At 37.1% G+C, this 19,371-nt stretch overlaps 1 protein-coding gene across 1 annotated transcript in view; it reads right to left on the bottom strand.

Annotated features, from left to right (window-relative positions):
• MAN1A2 (mannosidase alpha class 1A member 2) overlaps positions 1-19,371 on the bottom strand; it is a 127,677-nt gene that overhangs the window by 83,894 nt on the left and 24,412 nt on the right. Inside the window, exons 2-3 of the mRNA XM_069866321.1 lie at positions 14,260-14,515; positions 4,830-4,926 (exon numbers count right to left, since the gene is read on the bottom strand). Of these exons, the coding sequence (XP_069722422.1) occupies positions 4,830-4,926; positions 14,260-14,515 (353 nt within the window). The remainder of the gene's footprint in view (positions 1-4,829; positions 4,927-14,259; positions 14,516-19,371) is intronic.

Genomic DNA, 19,371 nt, shown 5'->3' with positions numbered 1-19,371 from the left:
TGCTGAGGACAATGTTCTCAGTTGCCCAAGGATTGTGACAGTTGTTCTTTATTTTCTTCCTCAAAGTCATTCAGATTCTCTAATAAAGAAAAATAAAAATTGAAGACAAATACAAACCCACCAGTACAAATTGCTTAATTTAGCTCTCAATAAAGCATCCCCAAAGCTTACGCGGCAGTAATTAGTTCATAAGATATTGAAGTAAAAGATGCCCCAACTACATAGTTTAAAACATTGAAGCATACCTAGACTGAGTAATTTCAATTGTGTTTCCATAAGCTGTTTGTCAAGCAGTCACCAAACAAGTGCAGGGACAAATCATCTTTAAAAACAGTGTGCTTCAGATGGGTACTCTGATCCTCAAAAGCAAATCCAAACAGATTTCTTTCCAGCAAGAGAATCTGACAATAGCATGAACTACTCTGGTTTTCATTAAATACAGTAAACCTTCTGTAGTAAGCTCTCATGCTTGCTCATTATCTTACTTGCATCATTTTCCATCAGCCTTTTCTCTTCATTCTTTGTGTTCTAATGAGAACTTGACCCAGATCCCATACAACCCCACCTCTGTAATAATTATACAAGCAATTTAAGCAGCTCAACAAAAAGTTAACTCTTTTTTTTTAGCTCAGCTGCTACAACCACCAGCAGAGCTGCAAATAAGATTTTAAACTGGGAAGAGAAATTACCCCTCTTTGCTATATGTTCTCCTTGCCTTTGTCTTATAGAACAGGAATAAATAACAAATCCTGAGATAACCAGTCCTTTCCAGGACAGGCAGCTTTCCCAACAACAGGAGTAAGTTCACCCTGTTTCACCTACACAAAACCTTCAAAGGTGTGTTTTAGATGATATATGAATGTAAATACCTCTAAAAGCCCACCAATTTCCATACATACTTTCCCAAAGAAGAGCCATGCTACTAGTGCTGCACCCCAGCTGTTGAAAAGGTACTACTGAAGATTTTTAACTACTGCCCAACTACAGTTTGACAGACAACATTTTTAGCAGGCTCTCCTTTACACTTCACAATCATCAGGTCAGACAGCTCAAAAAGAATGGCAAGAATTTCTAGCTGCAGAACAACCAAAGCAACCACAGCAGGTTTTGTTATTAAAGTCAAATCAATAATTGGGGAAGCCCACAAGAGATCTTGCTGGCACGCTTTAGCAAAGCACAGAGCATCTTGCTTTAAAGCTTATCACCTTTCCTTGTTTTTTTAATGACTTAAAGCTAAGACTTGAGAGCGGAGCAGGCCATTGCCTCTCCTCTTCTCTGATCCTGCTAGATCTTGCAGTGTTAGGAACACTGATGTACCTCTTGGTACGTAGCTATACGCTGCTTTAGACAGAAAGGGGAGTCCAATAGGTAAGATTAATGGCTTATTTGCCTTCTAAATAGAATTATCTTTACCTCATTTGAGAGTTATCAGTAAACATGATTTCCCAAAGATTCATGCAAAGCACTGTGGTGTCAACCAGTGATACCATCACCTTGCTAAATCTCAGACATGCTGTGAATTGAAACGGAATTACAACAGACTACAACAATGGCAGAAAATAGTTTGGGTCAAATCATCTTTAAGATACATAAAAAAAACCTTTGCTGAGCAGCTTTTTATTAAAAATAGCATCAGATTTCAAAAATAATCATGTAATACTTCTATAAAGGCAAATACTGCTGGGAATAGTGACATTATGGGTAATAGAGATTGGTAAAGTACTAACAATTACAATACAGACAGTCTTTGGTACAAGGACCAATCTTTCTGCCTCTCACCTTCCCGTCAACCACCCAGCAAATTAACAATAGCTGATTCTATTTTAGACTTGCAGTATACACTGAAGACAACATACTCCACAAACATTTTTCACATGAAATTGCCTTCAGCAGGGCAATTGTAACATGATTTGGCTAAAACTTAAGTGACACAAATACAGCATCTGGATTTTAACACGACAAACATTTGGAGGATCAGTTGTTAGAGTCAGCTGGAGTAAGAGAATCAGAAACTTGAATGTGGAGGAAGCATTCAATTTCTTTCAGACAACAACGCCAAAGCTCCAAAGAACAAGCATTCCAAGGAGAAAAAAAAAAAAGTAGAAGTCCTCCAGGCATAGAAGTAAGCAGAGGAGGAATGGAAAGAAAATAAAAGATTAGAGTAAAATTATAATCCTAAACTGCTTCAAAATATCGTCAGTCATATTAAAAATAAATATTAGGAAAATGTTTTCCTGCCATATAAAGGAAAAACCTCACTTCAGAGAGTCTAGGTTACAAAACTAAGGCTACTCTCAAATTGTACTTGGCAAATTAAGAAACAGAATTGTATGTAAATTCGACGGTAAAGACTACATGATCATACAGATGAAAATTAAACATTTTCACTGTGAGACCCAATTTCATCAGCTGGTAAAAGTACAGAGGAAAGCCATGAATTAGAGATAGCAAAACTATATCAGAGGAAAAGATTTTTCCAGTAAAAATGAATGCAGTGCCAGCATACAAGGTAGCAAAAGAGAAGTTAGCTAAGAATGCTACACAATACTCTCCAGGAACCTAAGAAATGTCCTCCTGTCATGGCAGAAGCCTGTTGCTCTGGTCTTCCCTTTAGCCTCACACTTTCTCCTTGCACTATGCTCAGTACTGGCTGCATCTTACTCTTCCATTTCAGTCTTCAAACTCCTCATCTAGACCAGATGTTCTTCTCTCCTGAGTCACCTTGCTCATCTTCCCATCCCACGACACAACTCCACCTGACCTAGTTATTTTCTTTATAAATGAATAATAGAAGTGAAACAAGTTTCAGCCTCCACATCATACCAAAGAAATCAGATTCCAGTGCAGGACCAAAAGCCATCAATGTCAGGCTCCAAGGGGTTTGATTGCAATCAAGGTGAACAGTCCTTATTTATGACAGAGCTTGTGCAGAAGCTGAAATTATCCTCCTATTGATTTACCTAGGCTTCTATGCACTACAGGTTTGAGTGGGAGAGGGTTTACTTGTGGGCATTTCTAAGTATTGCAGCAAATATAAGTCAGAGGCTTCTTCCATGGAAAAGGGGAAAGGAGCAGTGTGGAGTTCTCCTCACTTCCCTCCGTCCAGCATTTATCAAAGGCTGAAGCTTATCATGCAAAAAAAAAAAATAATTATGAAAACCTGTTTGGATATAAAGAAAATCACTTGCTTATTTGGTAAGATATAAGAATGGTTTCAAGAAAGTTGTGGAGATTGGGGGATCAGACAGAGGAAAAAAAAAAAACCTTTAAGTATTACAATACTTTTGAAATAAGTTCTTTGACTCTTCTTTTTGAATAAGTTTCCCCTGGGAGTTTAATTTTCCCTACGAATGAAAACAAAAATTTATGTCAAAATAATTTATTCTGGGTTCAGGCAGTAAGCACAGGAACTAAGACACTTAGACAAACCTAACCTGTACTGATATCATCCACAAGAAAAATTCAAGCACTAAAACAAGATAAATAGAACAAATACCAATTACAACAAGAATCAACATCAAAGTCATTAGCCAATTGCCTTACAGTAAAAGCCAATAAAATCTTAATTTCAAACAAACCATTCTAAACAATACTAACATACTTAAGCTACACACAGTGTATTCACACTCATTCTTGATGTAAAAACTGGTTATAATACATTTGTACTAGAGAGTGGATGAACACAGTATGAAACTCTGAACTGAATTCCAAAAACTGTACCCAGTCTTAGAGCAGCTTTCCCATGTGTTTCTAAACAAATGCATGGACTCCATGGCTCAGTAATCTTAGGCATCGTGCATTCCAGACCAACTCAGACATAACCTTAATCACTAGCATTGTAGCATGGTTAACTATTTTGCTCCTCATCAGAGGATGAACATAGAGAACCTCAGTACTCAACAGTTACAACCAGGCGTTTTGAACCATCAGTCCTACAGAACTAGGGATTAAAAAATGGATTCTTTCCTGGTCCGAGTACAAATAAAATGTTTGTCACTTTCTGATCACTGTTCTACTCATGCTGTTCCAGTGCATTTACACCAAAAAAGCAGTATGGCTGCTGATATTTTAAGGAATAAAAGCCATCTAGTCTCATCACACATACGTAACACAAGGTTATTCAGTTTCTTGATCTTTAGCTTCCTCACATTTCTTACTATCCTAAAAGCCATTTAATACTCGTACTCACACTCTGTTGCTCACATTTTCATGCTATCCCTTGAATTTCTTAAAAACTTGCCTCCAGCCTCAAGCTTCTGTATTTTGAATTTGGGTTTTTTTTTTTCTTTCATTCTAGTCAACAGGTACAGGATTCAAAAGTCATATCAATAACAATTATAACTTTCACCTTACCCAGAAGCCTTTTTTAAAAGCTACTTTACATTTCACCTTGATACTAGCGGGTTTTTGGAACCTGCTAGTTCCACATTGTGCACAACAATCTCATGAAATTAAACACAACGATGTTGATAAGATGCTGCTGTTTCTAAAGAAAACAAGTTTACATCAATTGCATCCCAAAATGTCATCACTGCACTATAACTTTGACTTTTACATATACACGTGTATGCACAATTCCACACTGCGTATAGACACAGTTTAGCTTTTGCAACAATAAGAACATATCACTCCCAAAACAATGGTCAAATAATTCATTGAAGTACCATTGAAACAACCGATATGCTTTTGCCATCCAAACTTCAAAATACTTATATTAAAACAGAATTTGCTAGGAAGTCTGGGTAGACTTTGAAAGAGGACAGCATTGATAAAAATATTTTTTAAAAAAAACAAACAAAAACCAAAACAAACCAGAAAATATAGCCTACCAAATATGTTGGTGGAATGTCCTTTCCGGGCAATTGGTTTGAGCTCATTATGTCCCCATCCATATTGCCTATAATTGTCCCAAGCATGCTTCATCATCTAAGAGACGGGAAAAAAAAGGATTCGATTACATTATAAAACTACTTTGTACAAAAACAATATTTTACCCCTTATTTGAGACTTCATCTTTCACAGCCATCCCACACACAGATAATTACTTTGCCACTTTTTCTGCCTGTTACAGAAATCAGATTAGACAGCAGGAATAAATCTGGAAACAACCTCAAGTCTATTTGACTTGAGCTACAGTCTAATGCGTTGCATTAGATCACTTTTTTATTCTTTCTTTCTTTTCCTTAAATATATGCATGGACACTTAAGAATTTAAGCATAAGGAATTGGTAAAAAATACTGATTAATGTCTAAGACACTAATGAAAAGAAAAAAATATCAACCAATATCTGAAGCATAAAGGGGATTAATTTACACTGGTGCATCCAAGTATGACTAAACAATTTCACAAAAGGCATAATAAATTTTTTATTAGCAACACCTACTTGACAAAGATACACTGTCATACAGCCTCTACCATAAGAAATGTTAAAAGCTTCATTCTTCACAAAGCATAATGAACCAAGCAGTACAAAATTATTTGCTCCACAAAATTCTCAACTCTTTTTAACAGATGTTTCCACCACTTAGTAAGCAAACTATGCCTGAAACACAAAGTCTTTTTGACCCAGAAGTATCTGTTGAATACATCAGCCACTAAACAATACTTTCATAGATTTGTTAAAGGCTTTCAAATTCCTTGCTTGTCTGTATACAGAAGAAATTCAGCAGCTACCCAAACATAAAGTGAACGCAGTTTAAAAAAATCAAATACTATTAGTTTCCTAAACAGATCAAAGCAAGTCACAGGAAGAAATCAGATTCCAAAAGACACTGCCCCAGACAAAAAAAAAAAATGTAATCAAACTTGTCCAAAAACAGCCATGCAGCTGTGTCCACATTATACATATCTTTTTTTTATAATGCATCTTAAAACCGGTATTAAAATATTAATACAAACAAAACTCCAAGAAAATGCACAGAACTTCAGATGTGATTTCCACAAGTTTGAGAAATGGTCTCTAAGTGGACAAACTATGCTAATGCAATTAACAGACCTGTACTAATCCTTTTAGAAACTGATTGTATCAGGGCAAGAAAAATTTTCACTACGATTTACAAGATCGTAGTTCTCTTATTTTAATCAGCCCCACCACACTCTCAGAAAATGTGAGGAAAAAAGCCAGTGCTGGCTCAGCCAGATGCCTTAGCAGCGCTACTTTGCATAGAAGTGTCTCTCTTCTCTTAGGGAGCTCAGGGTTTAGTGTAAAACAGCATGCAGTAATCCCAAACCTTTCAGTCTGCACCTAAACTGCCTGCTGAGACATGCAAAACAAAGTCCCTGTCTCCCCACAACCATCAACAGATCCCTGTCCAATCTACACAGGTATAATCCCTTTGAACGTAAACTCCTTCCAAATTTCCCATGGCTCAGTTAACACACGCCCAGACAATAAGTCTGAACCACAGTAAAAGTATACACACAGGCACAGAAATTGGGAAGCACTCACGTCAAACTGACATCAAGCTAGGCACAGACGTCCCTCTCAAGATGCTAGAGGCCTCACTCCTACTGCCTGTCATTCAAAGTCAGCTCACACATTGCTTTTGGTATTTGCACTAAAAGATTCTGACACCTGATTAGGCAATAATACCGTATCATTTATTTTAGTGTCATGAATCTGTAATGTACGAAAAAGAAGATGCAAATATAATACTAGAAGGGGAGAGAAAAGCCATGTCATTAGCACCCACAAATTCCTTAGTGTTTACAAAGCACTTAAATTGACCAATTAATAGCTATTATAACTTCAAGATCACTTAAGCAATCCTCTCTTGACAGGCAAAACCACAGCATGACAAATGCAGTAAAAGCCCGATTACAGGCAGTATAGAAGTTCCTCTGAGATTATCCATTATCCAGAAATCAACCTACAAATTTTTATATAAAACTGTTCATTAACTGAAGATCATTGAATCGAGAATCACAGCATCATTCAGATCACTCAAATTTGTACAAGACAGACAAATGTTTTCTTTCCAAGTTGATGAATCAGTGTTTTTGACTTTGAGTGTCATGGTCTCAAGAGAAACTGGTACTCACAGTTTTGACTGGTCCAGTGGTATTCAGAACACTAGAACCTCCCAGATCATCTCTGTAAAGAACCTATTCAGGCATCAAGCTAACAATCATCTTCAGCTTACCCCTGCAACTCTGGCCAGTTTTACTGTATCCATTTTGAAGCAGAGAGACAAGAACTACACGAAGTGTGCAAGATGCAGAGGCACCTTAGTTCCACACACTACCGTAAGAACCTCACCTGTTTTGTTTTCCTTCCCGAAAATAATGAATATTTGCTTTTTGTCTGCTATTGAGAAGTACAGCAACATTTCCAAGGAACTATTATAAACACAGGCTCTCATTCCCATCTGGCATTAAGTCACATCACTCCTTTTCATGGTAAGTGTGAAGCTGGAATTTCTTTCTCTCCAGCCCCTATACGCATCGTTTTACATTTAGCTGAGAAATAAAGGGGGAGATAATCACTCAGTCTCATAAGATTTTTCAGTCTGGCCTCAGTTCCCTACGCCAAACCTCCATGCTGGCAGCAAAGTTGATCATACCACTATTCAAATTTTAAATAATTTATTTGCATCATTTAGAGCATAAATCCCCAAGCACAGGGCCTCTATGGCCTCCAGCAACATTTATTTGTACTTTCCATTTCCTGCCTTCTAACCAGTTTCTCCAGGCAAACGCAGACACAATCCTCCATCCCATGCTTAGTTCCACAGCTGTTAGTGATTAACCCTGCCAAACAGTTTTTGAAAAATTATGTATATAATCGCATCTCCTCCTTGTTCACATGCTCGACGACTCTTTCAGGGATCTTTTACATCGCAACATCATTCAAAATAATCTGGGAAATCTTACGTGTCTGGGTGCTCAACAACTCTACTTCCTGTTCTAGTTTCTGTTAATCTGAAATTCATCCATCACACATAGGGATCTGCAGTTCTTTGATCTCCCCTTGAATCCCTTTCAAAAACTGACATCCTTAGTCACCTTTCAGTCTTGTGGTAACAAAGCAGAAAACAAGAATGGATGCCAGCAATGCCAATCAAGAATCCAAACCTCAGAATAACCTAAGTCAGAGTAAACTGTTGCAAATTTCATACAGTATTGTATACAGGTAGTCTATGTCTTAATGGAACACAAGGTAAGAGGTTATTCCTCAACCACAAGTAGCTCACACTGAGTATCCATCACACCATTAATACCAGTAATTATGACATGTAACATCATCACAAAAACTCTATGTTAAAGAACACTCTATGGAGTTGCTCTGGGAAATACAGAGGAGACTACAGCAGAAATTACACAAACGTGACACGTAGTACAAGTTTCACTATATTTAAGAGGATGCTCTTGCTTTCCGTTCAAAGTCTTCATAGCTACAAAAACTCAGACACTTGTATAATAGATCTTGTATGATTTAATATAAAGTTCTCTTCTGTCTAGTCATAATTCATGATTTTTGATACCAACATTTCCATAGTATGGGAATAAATGGCATATAAAACAAATTTTTTTTTAAAAAAAAAGAGCTGCAAGGTCAATCAGCTATCATGGAGGCTTTTGATTTACCCAATTCTGAAGACAAGTAATTTACTTGAGGTTTTGCTCATTTTTGTTTCGCTTATTAAATCCACGAAGTGAAATAGTTCCTGGTTTTCTTTGTTTTACTTTGCATTTCTGCATTTTAAATACTGCAAATGTGGTAGTTTATTGTTGAAAGACAGGATTTTTTTCACAATGGTCTGGAAAAAAAAAAAGTATCTTTAATAAGGAAGACCTTCTTGAATTTTTAATGTGCTTCCAATAACGCACGAGGGTTAAAGGATTCTCTAATTGCTACAGCTTGAATAAATGGAGTCATTTTTTAAATATCCTCAAACAAACTTGCATCCCTCATTAGTACTGTATTTCAAGCAAGCAACCAAAGCAACCTGTCCAGGATGTGCAGCTGAAATACAGCACCATCCACATTAGGAGCTTTATTTCACCCTTCTGTTTGAGCAAAATAAATAAATCAAGCTACAAAGCTTCTCATAGGCATAAATTAAAGACTTAAAAATGTAAAATGGTGTGTTTATGCCATCACAACATGCTGGGACATAACTTTGTGCATTCCTAACTTGCCTGTACTAGCCCAAAGTCCTAATTGCACAATTTTCATTCCAACATATCCATCGAAAATTAGTTTACCAACAGGCCTGATCAAGAGGAGTCCATCCTGACTTTACACAAATTTTACTCATTCAGTAAAAATAAGGTAAGTATTTAAAACTGGCAATTAAACTAATTTAAAGCCAACTTAGCTGTTCTCACCATGATGAATTACAGTTGAGAATCCAGAACAGAGAGAATCCAAACAGTGTGCAAACAAAACCACTTAATGAGGTGTGTGTATACATATGTATAAACAAACATGATCTTTTTCATAAAATGGATGTGTATGCATTATACAAATACGTACTGCAGGGAGTATTATCTTAAATATTGAAAAAGATAGTTCATAATACTTTCTGTGCTTCATTTTTATGGAATCAAAACCAGGAACAGTGAGCTATAAGATACAATGCAAAGCTTCTAACAGAACAGGCAAGTATTACTAAAAACTGATGTCCTAACCAACTAGAAGTCAAAATAAGTTTGATCAAGAAAAAGTGTGTAAAGTGCCAGCAATAATGAAATAATTCTAAGTTGTTTTTAGATCCTGAAAGAAGTCCCTCAGTCACAGAAGGCAGACGATCTGGCTAGATCAGAAACACTGCAGTTACAAAAAATAAATTAGATTAGCAGTGGAAGTTGTATGAGTAGTAACTACGAAAAGAGCATGAAAAGACCTCTAAATGATTAAGTATTTCTTTCTTCTGCATAGCTCTTTTCTCAATAAGCACACAAAACAGAACTCAGGTAGAAGGACGCTCACTTACTATCGTTAACCTGATTTGAACTTCGTATCTCCAAACCCCTCATCCTTTGTATGAGGTTTAGCAGATCACCTCTCCTTGTTAGCTGCACTGTCATTTGGAGGAGTAAATTGTCATCAGTGCAGGCTAAGAAACTCGCCAATTGCTTACGCGCTGCTGTGTTGCGCATCCAACACATCTTGAGTTGGATGAAGCCCCCCAAGAAGACCAGGGCCTGAAAACATGACATTGCTCCAATCTGTCTATGGAATGCTTAATCCACTTGTTATTCCTCATCAGGCAGCCTATAGCAGACACACACTAAAACCCCACCCGTATAAGTTTGCTCTTCAATCCTCATCCATAAACTCTCGGTTAGTTCATCATCAACCTCCAGATAGAGCTCCAGGCACTCCAGCTGCTCTCTCACATAAAAACCTACGTCACTCCCTCAGCCTCCTAGCCCAGTCTTCTTAGAGACTCTATATCCCTCTACTGCAACACTGCAGTCATGAAAGTCATCCTACCACATCTCTATCCATCTCCACATCTCCCGAAAGAAGTCTATGGACAATTAGCACTGCCTACAACTGCACACAGATCTCAAAAAAATCATGTTTGACTCAATGATCCAAGAGGTCTTTTCCAACCTAGCGATTCTATGATTCTGTGTCTGTTTCCCATGCTGCACACAGTACTGTACACACACTCCAGAGAGATACCCTGGCATGCTGATTCACCAGAAATGGTTTTGGAGACTTCTCCAAAATGGCATCTTGTAGGCATTTCCTTATATTCAAACATTAGAGGGGAACCTCCTTAAGCCCCAGGTTGTTGACTTAGTGATGCCTTTCTGCCACATCACTGCAGGCCCTTCACTTATCCACCCTGTCAGTCACTCCCTTGACAGGGCTGCTAGTTATTCTTTCCCTCCCCAACCATTCCAAGATTAAAATCCTCCTTACAAGGTCAGCCATCCTGCTGGCAAAGACGTCTTTACCCTGCCTTCGTGAGGCAGAGCCCATCCCTCCCAGGCAGATCCTGCAAACAGGGTCTCGTGGCTGGAGAACCCTTAAGTCCTGCTGCCAGACCCAGCTCCACAACCAACTGCTGACATGCGTTGCCAGTGCCTTCCTCCTCACACCTTGTCCTCTTAGGGACTGATCCTGGTAGGATCAATGGGATGACTACCCAGGTCCCCGACTATTATGCTCAGTACACATATGTAGTCCGTACACATACGCAAAACTGATACTGTGTGTAACAGAATACATACTGGCTTGTATGTAAAACTTACATATCCATAATTTCAACACTTACCTGAACAAACACCTACAGACTGCAACAAACCAAGAATTCAAATATTTCAGTGCTTAGAACATGGTATATATAGAATATCCTGCATAGGAAGAGAACTATTATTGGGTGAAATAAGCTATTTTAACAATTATCCAAAATGAATGGTATAAGTAAGACAATACTGTGAAATCTTAGGCTGAAATGAAAGACCTGAACCCTGAGTAGGGTGAAAAGAAATATAAGGTTTTCTTATTTGACTGGGTAAAATTTAACTTCTCAAGTAAAATGAAAGAAAATTCATTAAAAAAGAGCACTATGTAATGATTATTCGTTAACTGAAGAAAAAAAATTAATATTCTGAATGCCATTTAAAGGACATAACGGAAATTAAGCACCAAAAATTCCAAAAGATTAGTTTTGTGCTCAGTTTACGATATAATTTGTATAATTTTCCAAAAACAGTGTATCAAAAACTTTATAAAACCACTTTCTTATCTTTTACTTAGTATGAAAACGAACACCAATATATTAATACAAAGCTGAAGTGTAGCAGCAAGAATAATTTTCAGGTGCAGTTGTTCTTTAAAATATCAGTTAATTAAAAAGCACAGCATTTTTTAAAAGCCAGCAGAGCAAGCTAATATAGCAGGGAAGTGCTGCAAAGCATGTACCATAAGCAGGTGGGAAACCTTTACTTCTCAAAGCTGTCACTGCACATCTAAAATAATAAGCTTATTAATCGTCCTTACTGAAACAACTGAATTAATATCTCATCACAGAAATATAGACAAATTATTCAATTCTGTGAATTAGTTACAACTGAGAATACAATGTAACACTAAATATAAATATCAGAAACAAAGGACAAAAACAAAACCAAGAGATGCAGATTCTGCTCCTGGTTTATTCCATGATATTGAGAAGCTTCCCTCTCTGTGCTCAGTAAACATGTCTATTACACAAACCTTTCAAATGCTTTACAAAGCTTTCAAGGGTGTTACACAAATTCTTTTTAATTTTATATGCACTTTCTAAAAAAACCCAAAATATGCATTTAAAGTATTTGAGTACTGCAAAACCACTTTTTAAGCAAAGACCTTTTTTTAAAAAAAAACCACTTCAAGTTGTTCTTTGGAAAGAAAGTAGTAATAGATTTCCTGTAAAAATCATAGAAACTACATCCCTGTTTGCAAATTTTCCAGTGCTTCCCCCAACTGTAAAGACCCGTGTGTGTTACAAATTGCAGTCAGCCCAATTCTACACTTTCACCACTTGATCCTAGGTGAAATATGCTATGTAAATTCATTCATTTTGTGAATTTAAACAGTCTAAAGCTGTTCTGTGAGAGTAAACAGCTCTTCTTAAATACACATCAAGACAACTGAAAGTAAGCCAAGGCATGAGCCAAATGACTTCTCAGGACTTCAAATGACTTCTGGAATTCCGAAGCCAGCTAGGCAGCCTCAAATGAGCCAGGCACTTCCTTATGCTAGTTTTTTGTCTTAATCCAGGCAATTGTAATGTCTTGTGTGTTAGAAATGCTATATATACTAAGTATAGATTTACATTAGAGATACTGTTTGCTGGAACTTGTTCTTTTTCTTGCTAAGTCTATCTCATCGACGAAAACGATTTGTATTAGTCTCTACTGGTTACAAAAAGTAAGTGAGAGATGATCATAGCATATTTCAAAATGCACTTTGCACCTCTGGAATCGATACAGCCTTCTGCGATACATCCGATGCTGTCAAAAACAGGTTTCAGGCAAAATATTATTCATCTAACACCATCAGAAAGTTTTATCTCAGCCATATTGTATTCATTTCAACACAGCAGATGCCAAAATCCAGAAGCAGACCCCGAGGCCAAACAAAAATGATGACATACTAACAATGGGTTCTTCAGCATTATTTGCCCACTCTCACTAGCAGACTTTCCACTCTTGTGTTCTACAACTTCACACATCTAGCTGTAAAAGTGATTATCTGCTGTCCTGCAACAAAGTATTTACAAAGTCTGGAGACCACCCAGAGCTACAGTCCCAGAAAGACTGCCTCAATGAAGGCAATTCACACAAAGACAAAAATTTCAGTCATGCTGATTTTTGTTTAGTTTATGAGCCAACTAAACTCAGATTACAACTTAAAAGAAGATTTAGGTGTGGTGACTACCGGTGCTGTGGACTAGAATGTTCTTTAATTACAGAGTCTGTGCTTGTCGGCCTCTGGCCTGGGCCTGCTGGCTAACCCAGTTTTTAGGCATAAAACTAATAAGACTGCAGGAAAGAAAGAGAACCATATGATGTTTCTGCCATACTAGTCAAGAGTTCAGACTCTGAAAAATACTTGGCGACAATAATAGGAAATTGGCATTGCCAGGGCAAAAGAGGGCAATGAATCTCATAGCCAACCAGAAGCAGAAAGAATAAGACCAGAAATAACAACTCCCATAGAATAAGCTATTGCACAGAAGCAAAAGCCTAAGCCAACATGTCAGTCTGAATGTTTTATATGTAAATGAGGCAGTCTATTTAATTTAACTCCCAGGTTTTTTTAGATCAGTTTATAACTTATTTTGAAAGTGTGTGATAATTCAGTAATTTGCAAATTTTAGCAACAGGTCCTATTTTTCCCCTATCTTTTCAATCCACTTTTGAAACATTTAAAAATACCTTGTAACACAGTAACATATCCCACCCTTTGAATGGAACCTGACAAACTCAGGCTCTGCTTTCAAGAAGCATTTGCTGTTCCATGTGTTAATGACAAACTCACTCTTAACTCATGCCACTAAGTTGAAGAAAACCTTAAAATAATTTTTAAGTTGTTATCCAGTAAAATATTAACACACCAATACCAGGAGAAAACATTCAGTAATGTTGATGTTCATCAATACTTGATGTGCACTTCCAGCTTACAGCTTATTAAAAACATTTGTAGTCCTGTTTTACTGTTCTTTTTAATATAAATCATAACAACAACTAAACACCATATAAAGAACTTCGGTCAGATACAAGAACAGGTAGGGCCACATCATCATCTTTACCTCTTTAATTTTGTTCCTCTTCTCTTGAATATCCGGGTCTGCTGGTTCTCCACTGTTTATCCCTATAAGATTTGGTAAAGGAACAGGGGGCAGTGGCTTGCTGTCTTTCTTCTTCAACTCTTGTACTACTTTGTTCTTTTCTGTCTGAATCTCAGCTTGAATCTCATCGCGTGATTTCTTCAATTTCTCCTTAGCCTCTTCCAAAGCCTTTTCATGATCTGCTCGGATCTTATTTCTCAGACGTTCCTCTTCTTCTCTAGAGACACAAATTCCAGTCAGCATCTCGTTAGCAAAAACACACTGTTTATAAACAAAGTGCAGCTTCAAAAAAGAGAATAGACCAACTTGGGATGTGGTTTCTAAGTAATTCTAAATTCAGAAATACTTAAAAATTATGTTAGCACATAATCCTACACTATTTTTGCCATGAACCCCAGAAGAGCAGCACATATGTCAGCAACACTATTGTAGAGAAGTGTATCACTGAGTTTTTAGATTACCTCTCAGTACCTTTACTTATCTACTCAAGAATTTAGAGAGGAAAAGCCCTACATCCTGTACTTGAACTACAGAATGCATGCAGAGGCACATCTAGTAATCACTCAGTTTGAAAAAAAACAAAACAGAATGGTTCTTGCTTGCCTTCTGCACAATACATTGCACACAACTTGTCAAGATCTGAAGCAACCACTATAAAAAAAAATAAATAGTCACAGCCACACCTTTTATTAACAATGAGGTGTGAGCTGTAAGAGCTGCAAACCCCACCACAGCATGCTTTGCCTTGAATTTAGACCTCATTGTTTGAATCAGTACAGTCCATAAACCTCACAAGTTAAATGCAGAGTTAATTATAAGGCCACTTCGGAACATAAGAGTTTTTAGTAAAGCATGATTTTGAAACTCATTGTCAACAAAACCAATACCTTGGTTCTAAGCATAATCGCCCATCATGACCTTTAATTATCACACAAAATGAAGCCTGCTGTTTTAAAGCTTGGTTTAAACAAGAGGTTATTAGAAAAACAGACAAAAATGGCCTGTTCCAGTCCTCAAATATTTCAAGGCATCAGAAATATACAGACTCCCAATGTAACACAACTTTTTGAAGCTTCTTTAAATTCAGATAATCTCAAGGACTAATGTAAGCCAAAACAGTTATGGGGATTTAAAACAAGTACTAGGTAAAACAAAAAAGCAAACAAACAGCCCCTCCCTGTTTCTTCCCCCAGGCAAGAGTACTGGTTCCTCAAAGAGCAGGAAGCAGAAGACAGTGAATAACTGAAAGGAAAGAAGGCAAGGACCAATTCTTGTAAGAAACAGCAGCCTTGGCCTAAGTGCTTTTAGAAGTCACTTGATCCATATCACGTTTTCTCCAACATCCTGAAAATGTACCAATGAAAAGCAGCATCCACCATTTGATATGTGAGAAGTAGAATGGAAAAGTTCAGTTGGAAGGGACATACAACCGTCACCTAGTCCAACTGTAATTAAAAGCCAATCTGAAGCATACAGGAAAAAAAACAACATACCACAAGATTGACAATTGTTAACCAGGCATTAACAGAAAAGCGGGAACGTATCTACATATTTATATTGGAATATTTTTTTCTACAAAGCTTATTAAAAATATTTGACAAAAGTATATGATAAACAGTTAACACTTCCAGAGATTCAAACAGCTTTTAAGTAACACTGGGGTGCTGTGTTAGAGAATTTGGGGATACAGACAGATCTTACTGAGCTTTCCAAGTAAAATAGAACTGGCATTATTAATCTCACAGATCTAGATCACGTCATGTCTATTATAGAGCATTGCTTCACCTGTACAAAAAAGGTCAAAGAACGCCTAAGGAGAAATGATATTGAGTCTAAGTGCAGCAAATCAAGATTTCAGTTCCAGAAATTCACAGTTTAAACCCCCAGTGCACTAGCCCCCACTGCTATCTGAGAAACAACCAGTACGTTATTAAGTTAAAAATTGTACATTGCTTTGCTCCAGTGTTTAGCTTGGCCTCAAAAGCTCAAGTAGAGACTATTTTTAGGCAGGCATTTTATTCTCAATTTGACAGTCTGACATCCCTTGATGTCATCCAAAAAATAACTTCCCAGTTTACAGGTCAACATGCATAGCATGCAGGGGGAAAACCACAGTACTATAGCATAAATGCTCTAAGCAAAATGCTTTGCAAGTGTATTATTAGCCTTTACATTTTCTTAGAAGTGCTATTAGGCATGCATTTAAAAAAAAATATATACAGTACCAAAACCACAATACAATATTTTAGCAGATGCACTGACTGAAAGGCATTCAAACTTAGGTTCTTCAGCCACTTTTCTCAACGTGACCCATATCATATCCATATTTCTCCCCAACAATATAAAATGAAGGATCAAGCTGCTCGCTTTGACTGTCAAATCCAAGCTCATTAACACTGTTGAACAGTCACTGTCCCTCAACTGCAGAGCAAAGAAACAAAGTGCCAAAACAATAGCCTCAAGAGAGAAACACAAGTAATACCACTTAGGGTAACTTACTATGATCTGCTTATGTGGGAAAACAACTTTCTTGTACTCTGTAAAATTTGCTCACATTCTATTGTAGCAGCAACGTACTCAATTCAGTAATGAAAGCGGCTGAAAACTTCTGCCAACTGAAAGACTTGAAGCCACAGATCTGAAGTCCAGAAAGCTTTTCCAAGGGTAGCAGAGGGCTCTGCATAAGATGTAGCTAGAGAGAGTGAGAATCAGGTCGTCAGAATGAGACATCATTCCCCGCAGTCATGTTCTCACCAAGAGACAGCACACTGTACAGGAGCCAAAGAGATGGCTTACAGAGAATGACAAATAGGAAGTGTTACTGAACACTTAAGAATCAAAACACTTCAGTGTGGGGATAATGTATTTTGGAGGTTAATTTCTCATTTTCAAAACTCAGTTTCTAGAGGCAACTGACAGCCTTCATCTCCTGGTATTTTGTTAATAGATATTGAAATTCTTTTCGCAAAGGATCAACTATCACTGAAAAATCTGAATTTTTAGAAAAACAGGGTAACTATGTATCTCAGCCCTTAATAAAAAGATGTTCAAGGTCTATCTACATTAACCTAATTTGAAGGGGATGCTTTGCAGTGAGTGTACTTTACTCATAAATAGAAATGGTTTTGCCAAGATCTAAAGTTAACATGCACGTCCCCAAATACAACCACTCTGTGTGAACAAGATTAATGATGTTTGCATACTTATAGTAAGTCTGACTCACTAAAATGAGTCAAGATCAAGTGCCAAGAAGATTCTGCCTTTACCTTTATTCCCTTAAATTTTCACCCCCAGGTGCTGCATACAACAGTAATAATAAAAGCTCCATCACTCTACCAACTTCATCTATTTCTAGATTCAAACTGCATGAAACAGCCCTAAATTGGAAAACAAATTTTGAACTCACATCTGCTTACTCTGCAGGAGCCACCATATAAACATACAAAAGCTGTTGATTTCTACAGCACTATAATCCAATTAGAGTCATTAAGGAGGTATGAATGACAATCTACTTGCCTTCAGTCACTCAGCAGAATACTTATGTGTTCAAAGAAAATATATGGAGACTCGATAGAGATAAAAATTCCTAGTGCTAACTGTATGATCAGCTCCAAGTATTCTAGAAAGTGACATTTTGAGACAAATATAAGAAAACAGTAAGATGAAGAGAAAGGTCAACAGGTATTTGAGAGAGTTTACAGGAGATAATACAAGAGCTTCTTCTGCAGACAGATATTCTCTATGCAATTACCAATGACGGACAGCATGAGCTACAAGACATGTCATTTTCTATGTTTCAGATGAAGATACATTTTACCAAATATATTCAAGCATCTGAGCCTAATGGAAGAAAAATTGCAACCCTAAAATCACATGCTTTTCATCCCCCGAGTTCTTAATTAACAAGAACTAAAAAATACAGAATAAATGGGAAGACTGGGAATGTGAGAGCAGTTGACACCCTCCCAGGTCACACCTAAAAGACCAACAACCTCCTCATCCAGCATAAGAAAGCCTGCAACAGTTCAATGCCTGTAGACAGCACTACATTTAAATGCTCAGAGTTAAAGAGACCTCAGAAAGGTTCAGTCTAAAAATATAAGATTGGAAAGAATCCCAGCATAAACACATACTCCAAAGTGTGTCAAACTGTTTCCCTATACAACTACCCACCCTACCCCTGCCTCGCTTCTAGGCAACATAAGCAATTTCTTAAAATATACAGCATATTGAGTAAATCTTCAAAAATCTTATCTAACCAAAAGCTACAGCTTCCTTCTAGCCACCCCAACAGTCCTTCTAGTCACCCCAACAGCTTATTCTAAAGTCTTAAGACCAAGTACCATTAAACTACACTAGTAGCTACTTTAAAATGAGTAATATTAAAGGAATCTGTGATTAGACTATTTTTGCCAGCAAGAACCATAAACAGATCTAATAATTTGCATCTGAAACTAGAAACAGGTGCAAGTTTTTAAAAAATCACTGTAATTAACTATTGCAGTTGCTTATGGGGGAACACTCTACAGTCTCAAAGCATATCTGAGTTGTCTAAATGTCATTTGTAAAAGACCACAAGTTATAACACTTGATAACCAAATTACTAACTGAAATCGGATGTGCTTTAATTACATATGCAGCAATGAACCTTCTGAACTTAACAGCTACTAAAGCTTCACTTGCCAAGACAATGACTTTTAACATAAGTCTCTCCTATCTGCTGTGACAAAACAGGCTCTTTAGAAACGGAAGTGGAAAAAAACACCAAAAAACAAATAAAAAAAACCCACAAACCAAAAAACAATTTAAGATTAAAGATCAAAAAATGAAATGAGAATTAGAATGGAGTCAAGAAAAGAAAATTGGCCACTAGTAACTGTTCTCTCACACCAAAACCCAGAGCACTGGCTTACTACAGCAAAAGAAAAACCAGATTATTACTGTTTAGATTTTCAGCAGGTGGATAGACAAGAAGTGTTAAAGCACATAAGTATTTGTCTAAGTCTGTCATCCAGAAACCAACCCCTGTGTGACAATTCTGAACTTTTACCTTTTTGTCAAGTTTATTGCAAA

This window comes from Phaenicophaeus curvirostris, chromosome 1 (genome assembly GCF_032191515.1).
Source record: "Phaenicophaeus curvirostris isolate KB17595 chromosome 1, BPBGC_Pcur_1.0, whole genome shotgun sequence".
Lineage (NCBI taxonomy): Eukaryota > Metazoa > Chordata > Aves > Cuculiformes > Cuculidae > Phaenicophaeus > Phaenicophaeus curvirostris.
The sequence above is the reverse complement of the archived record's forward strand: the minus strand, read 5'-3'. Positions and strand labels throughout refer to the sequence as shown.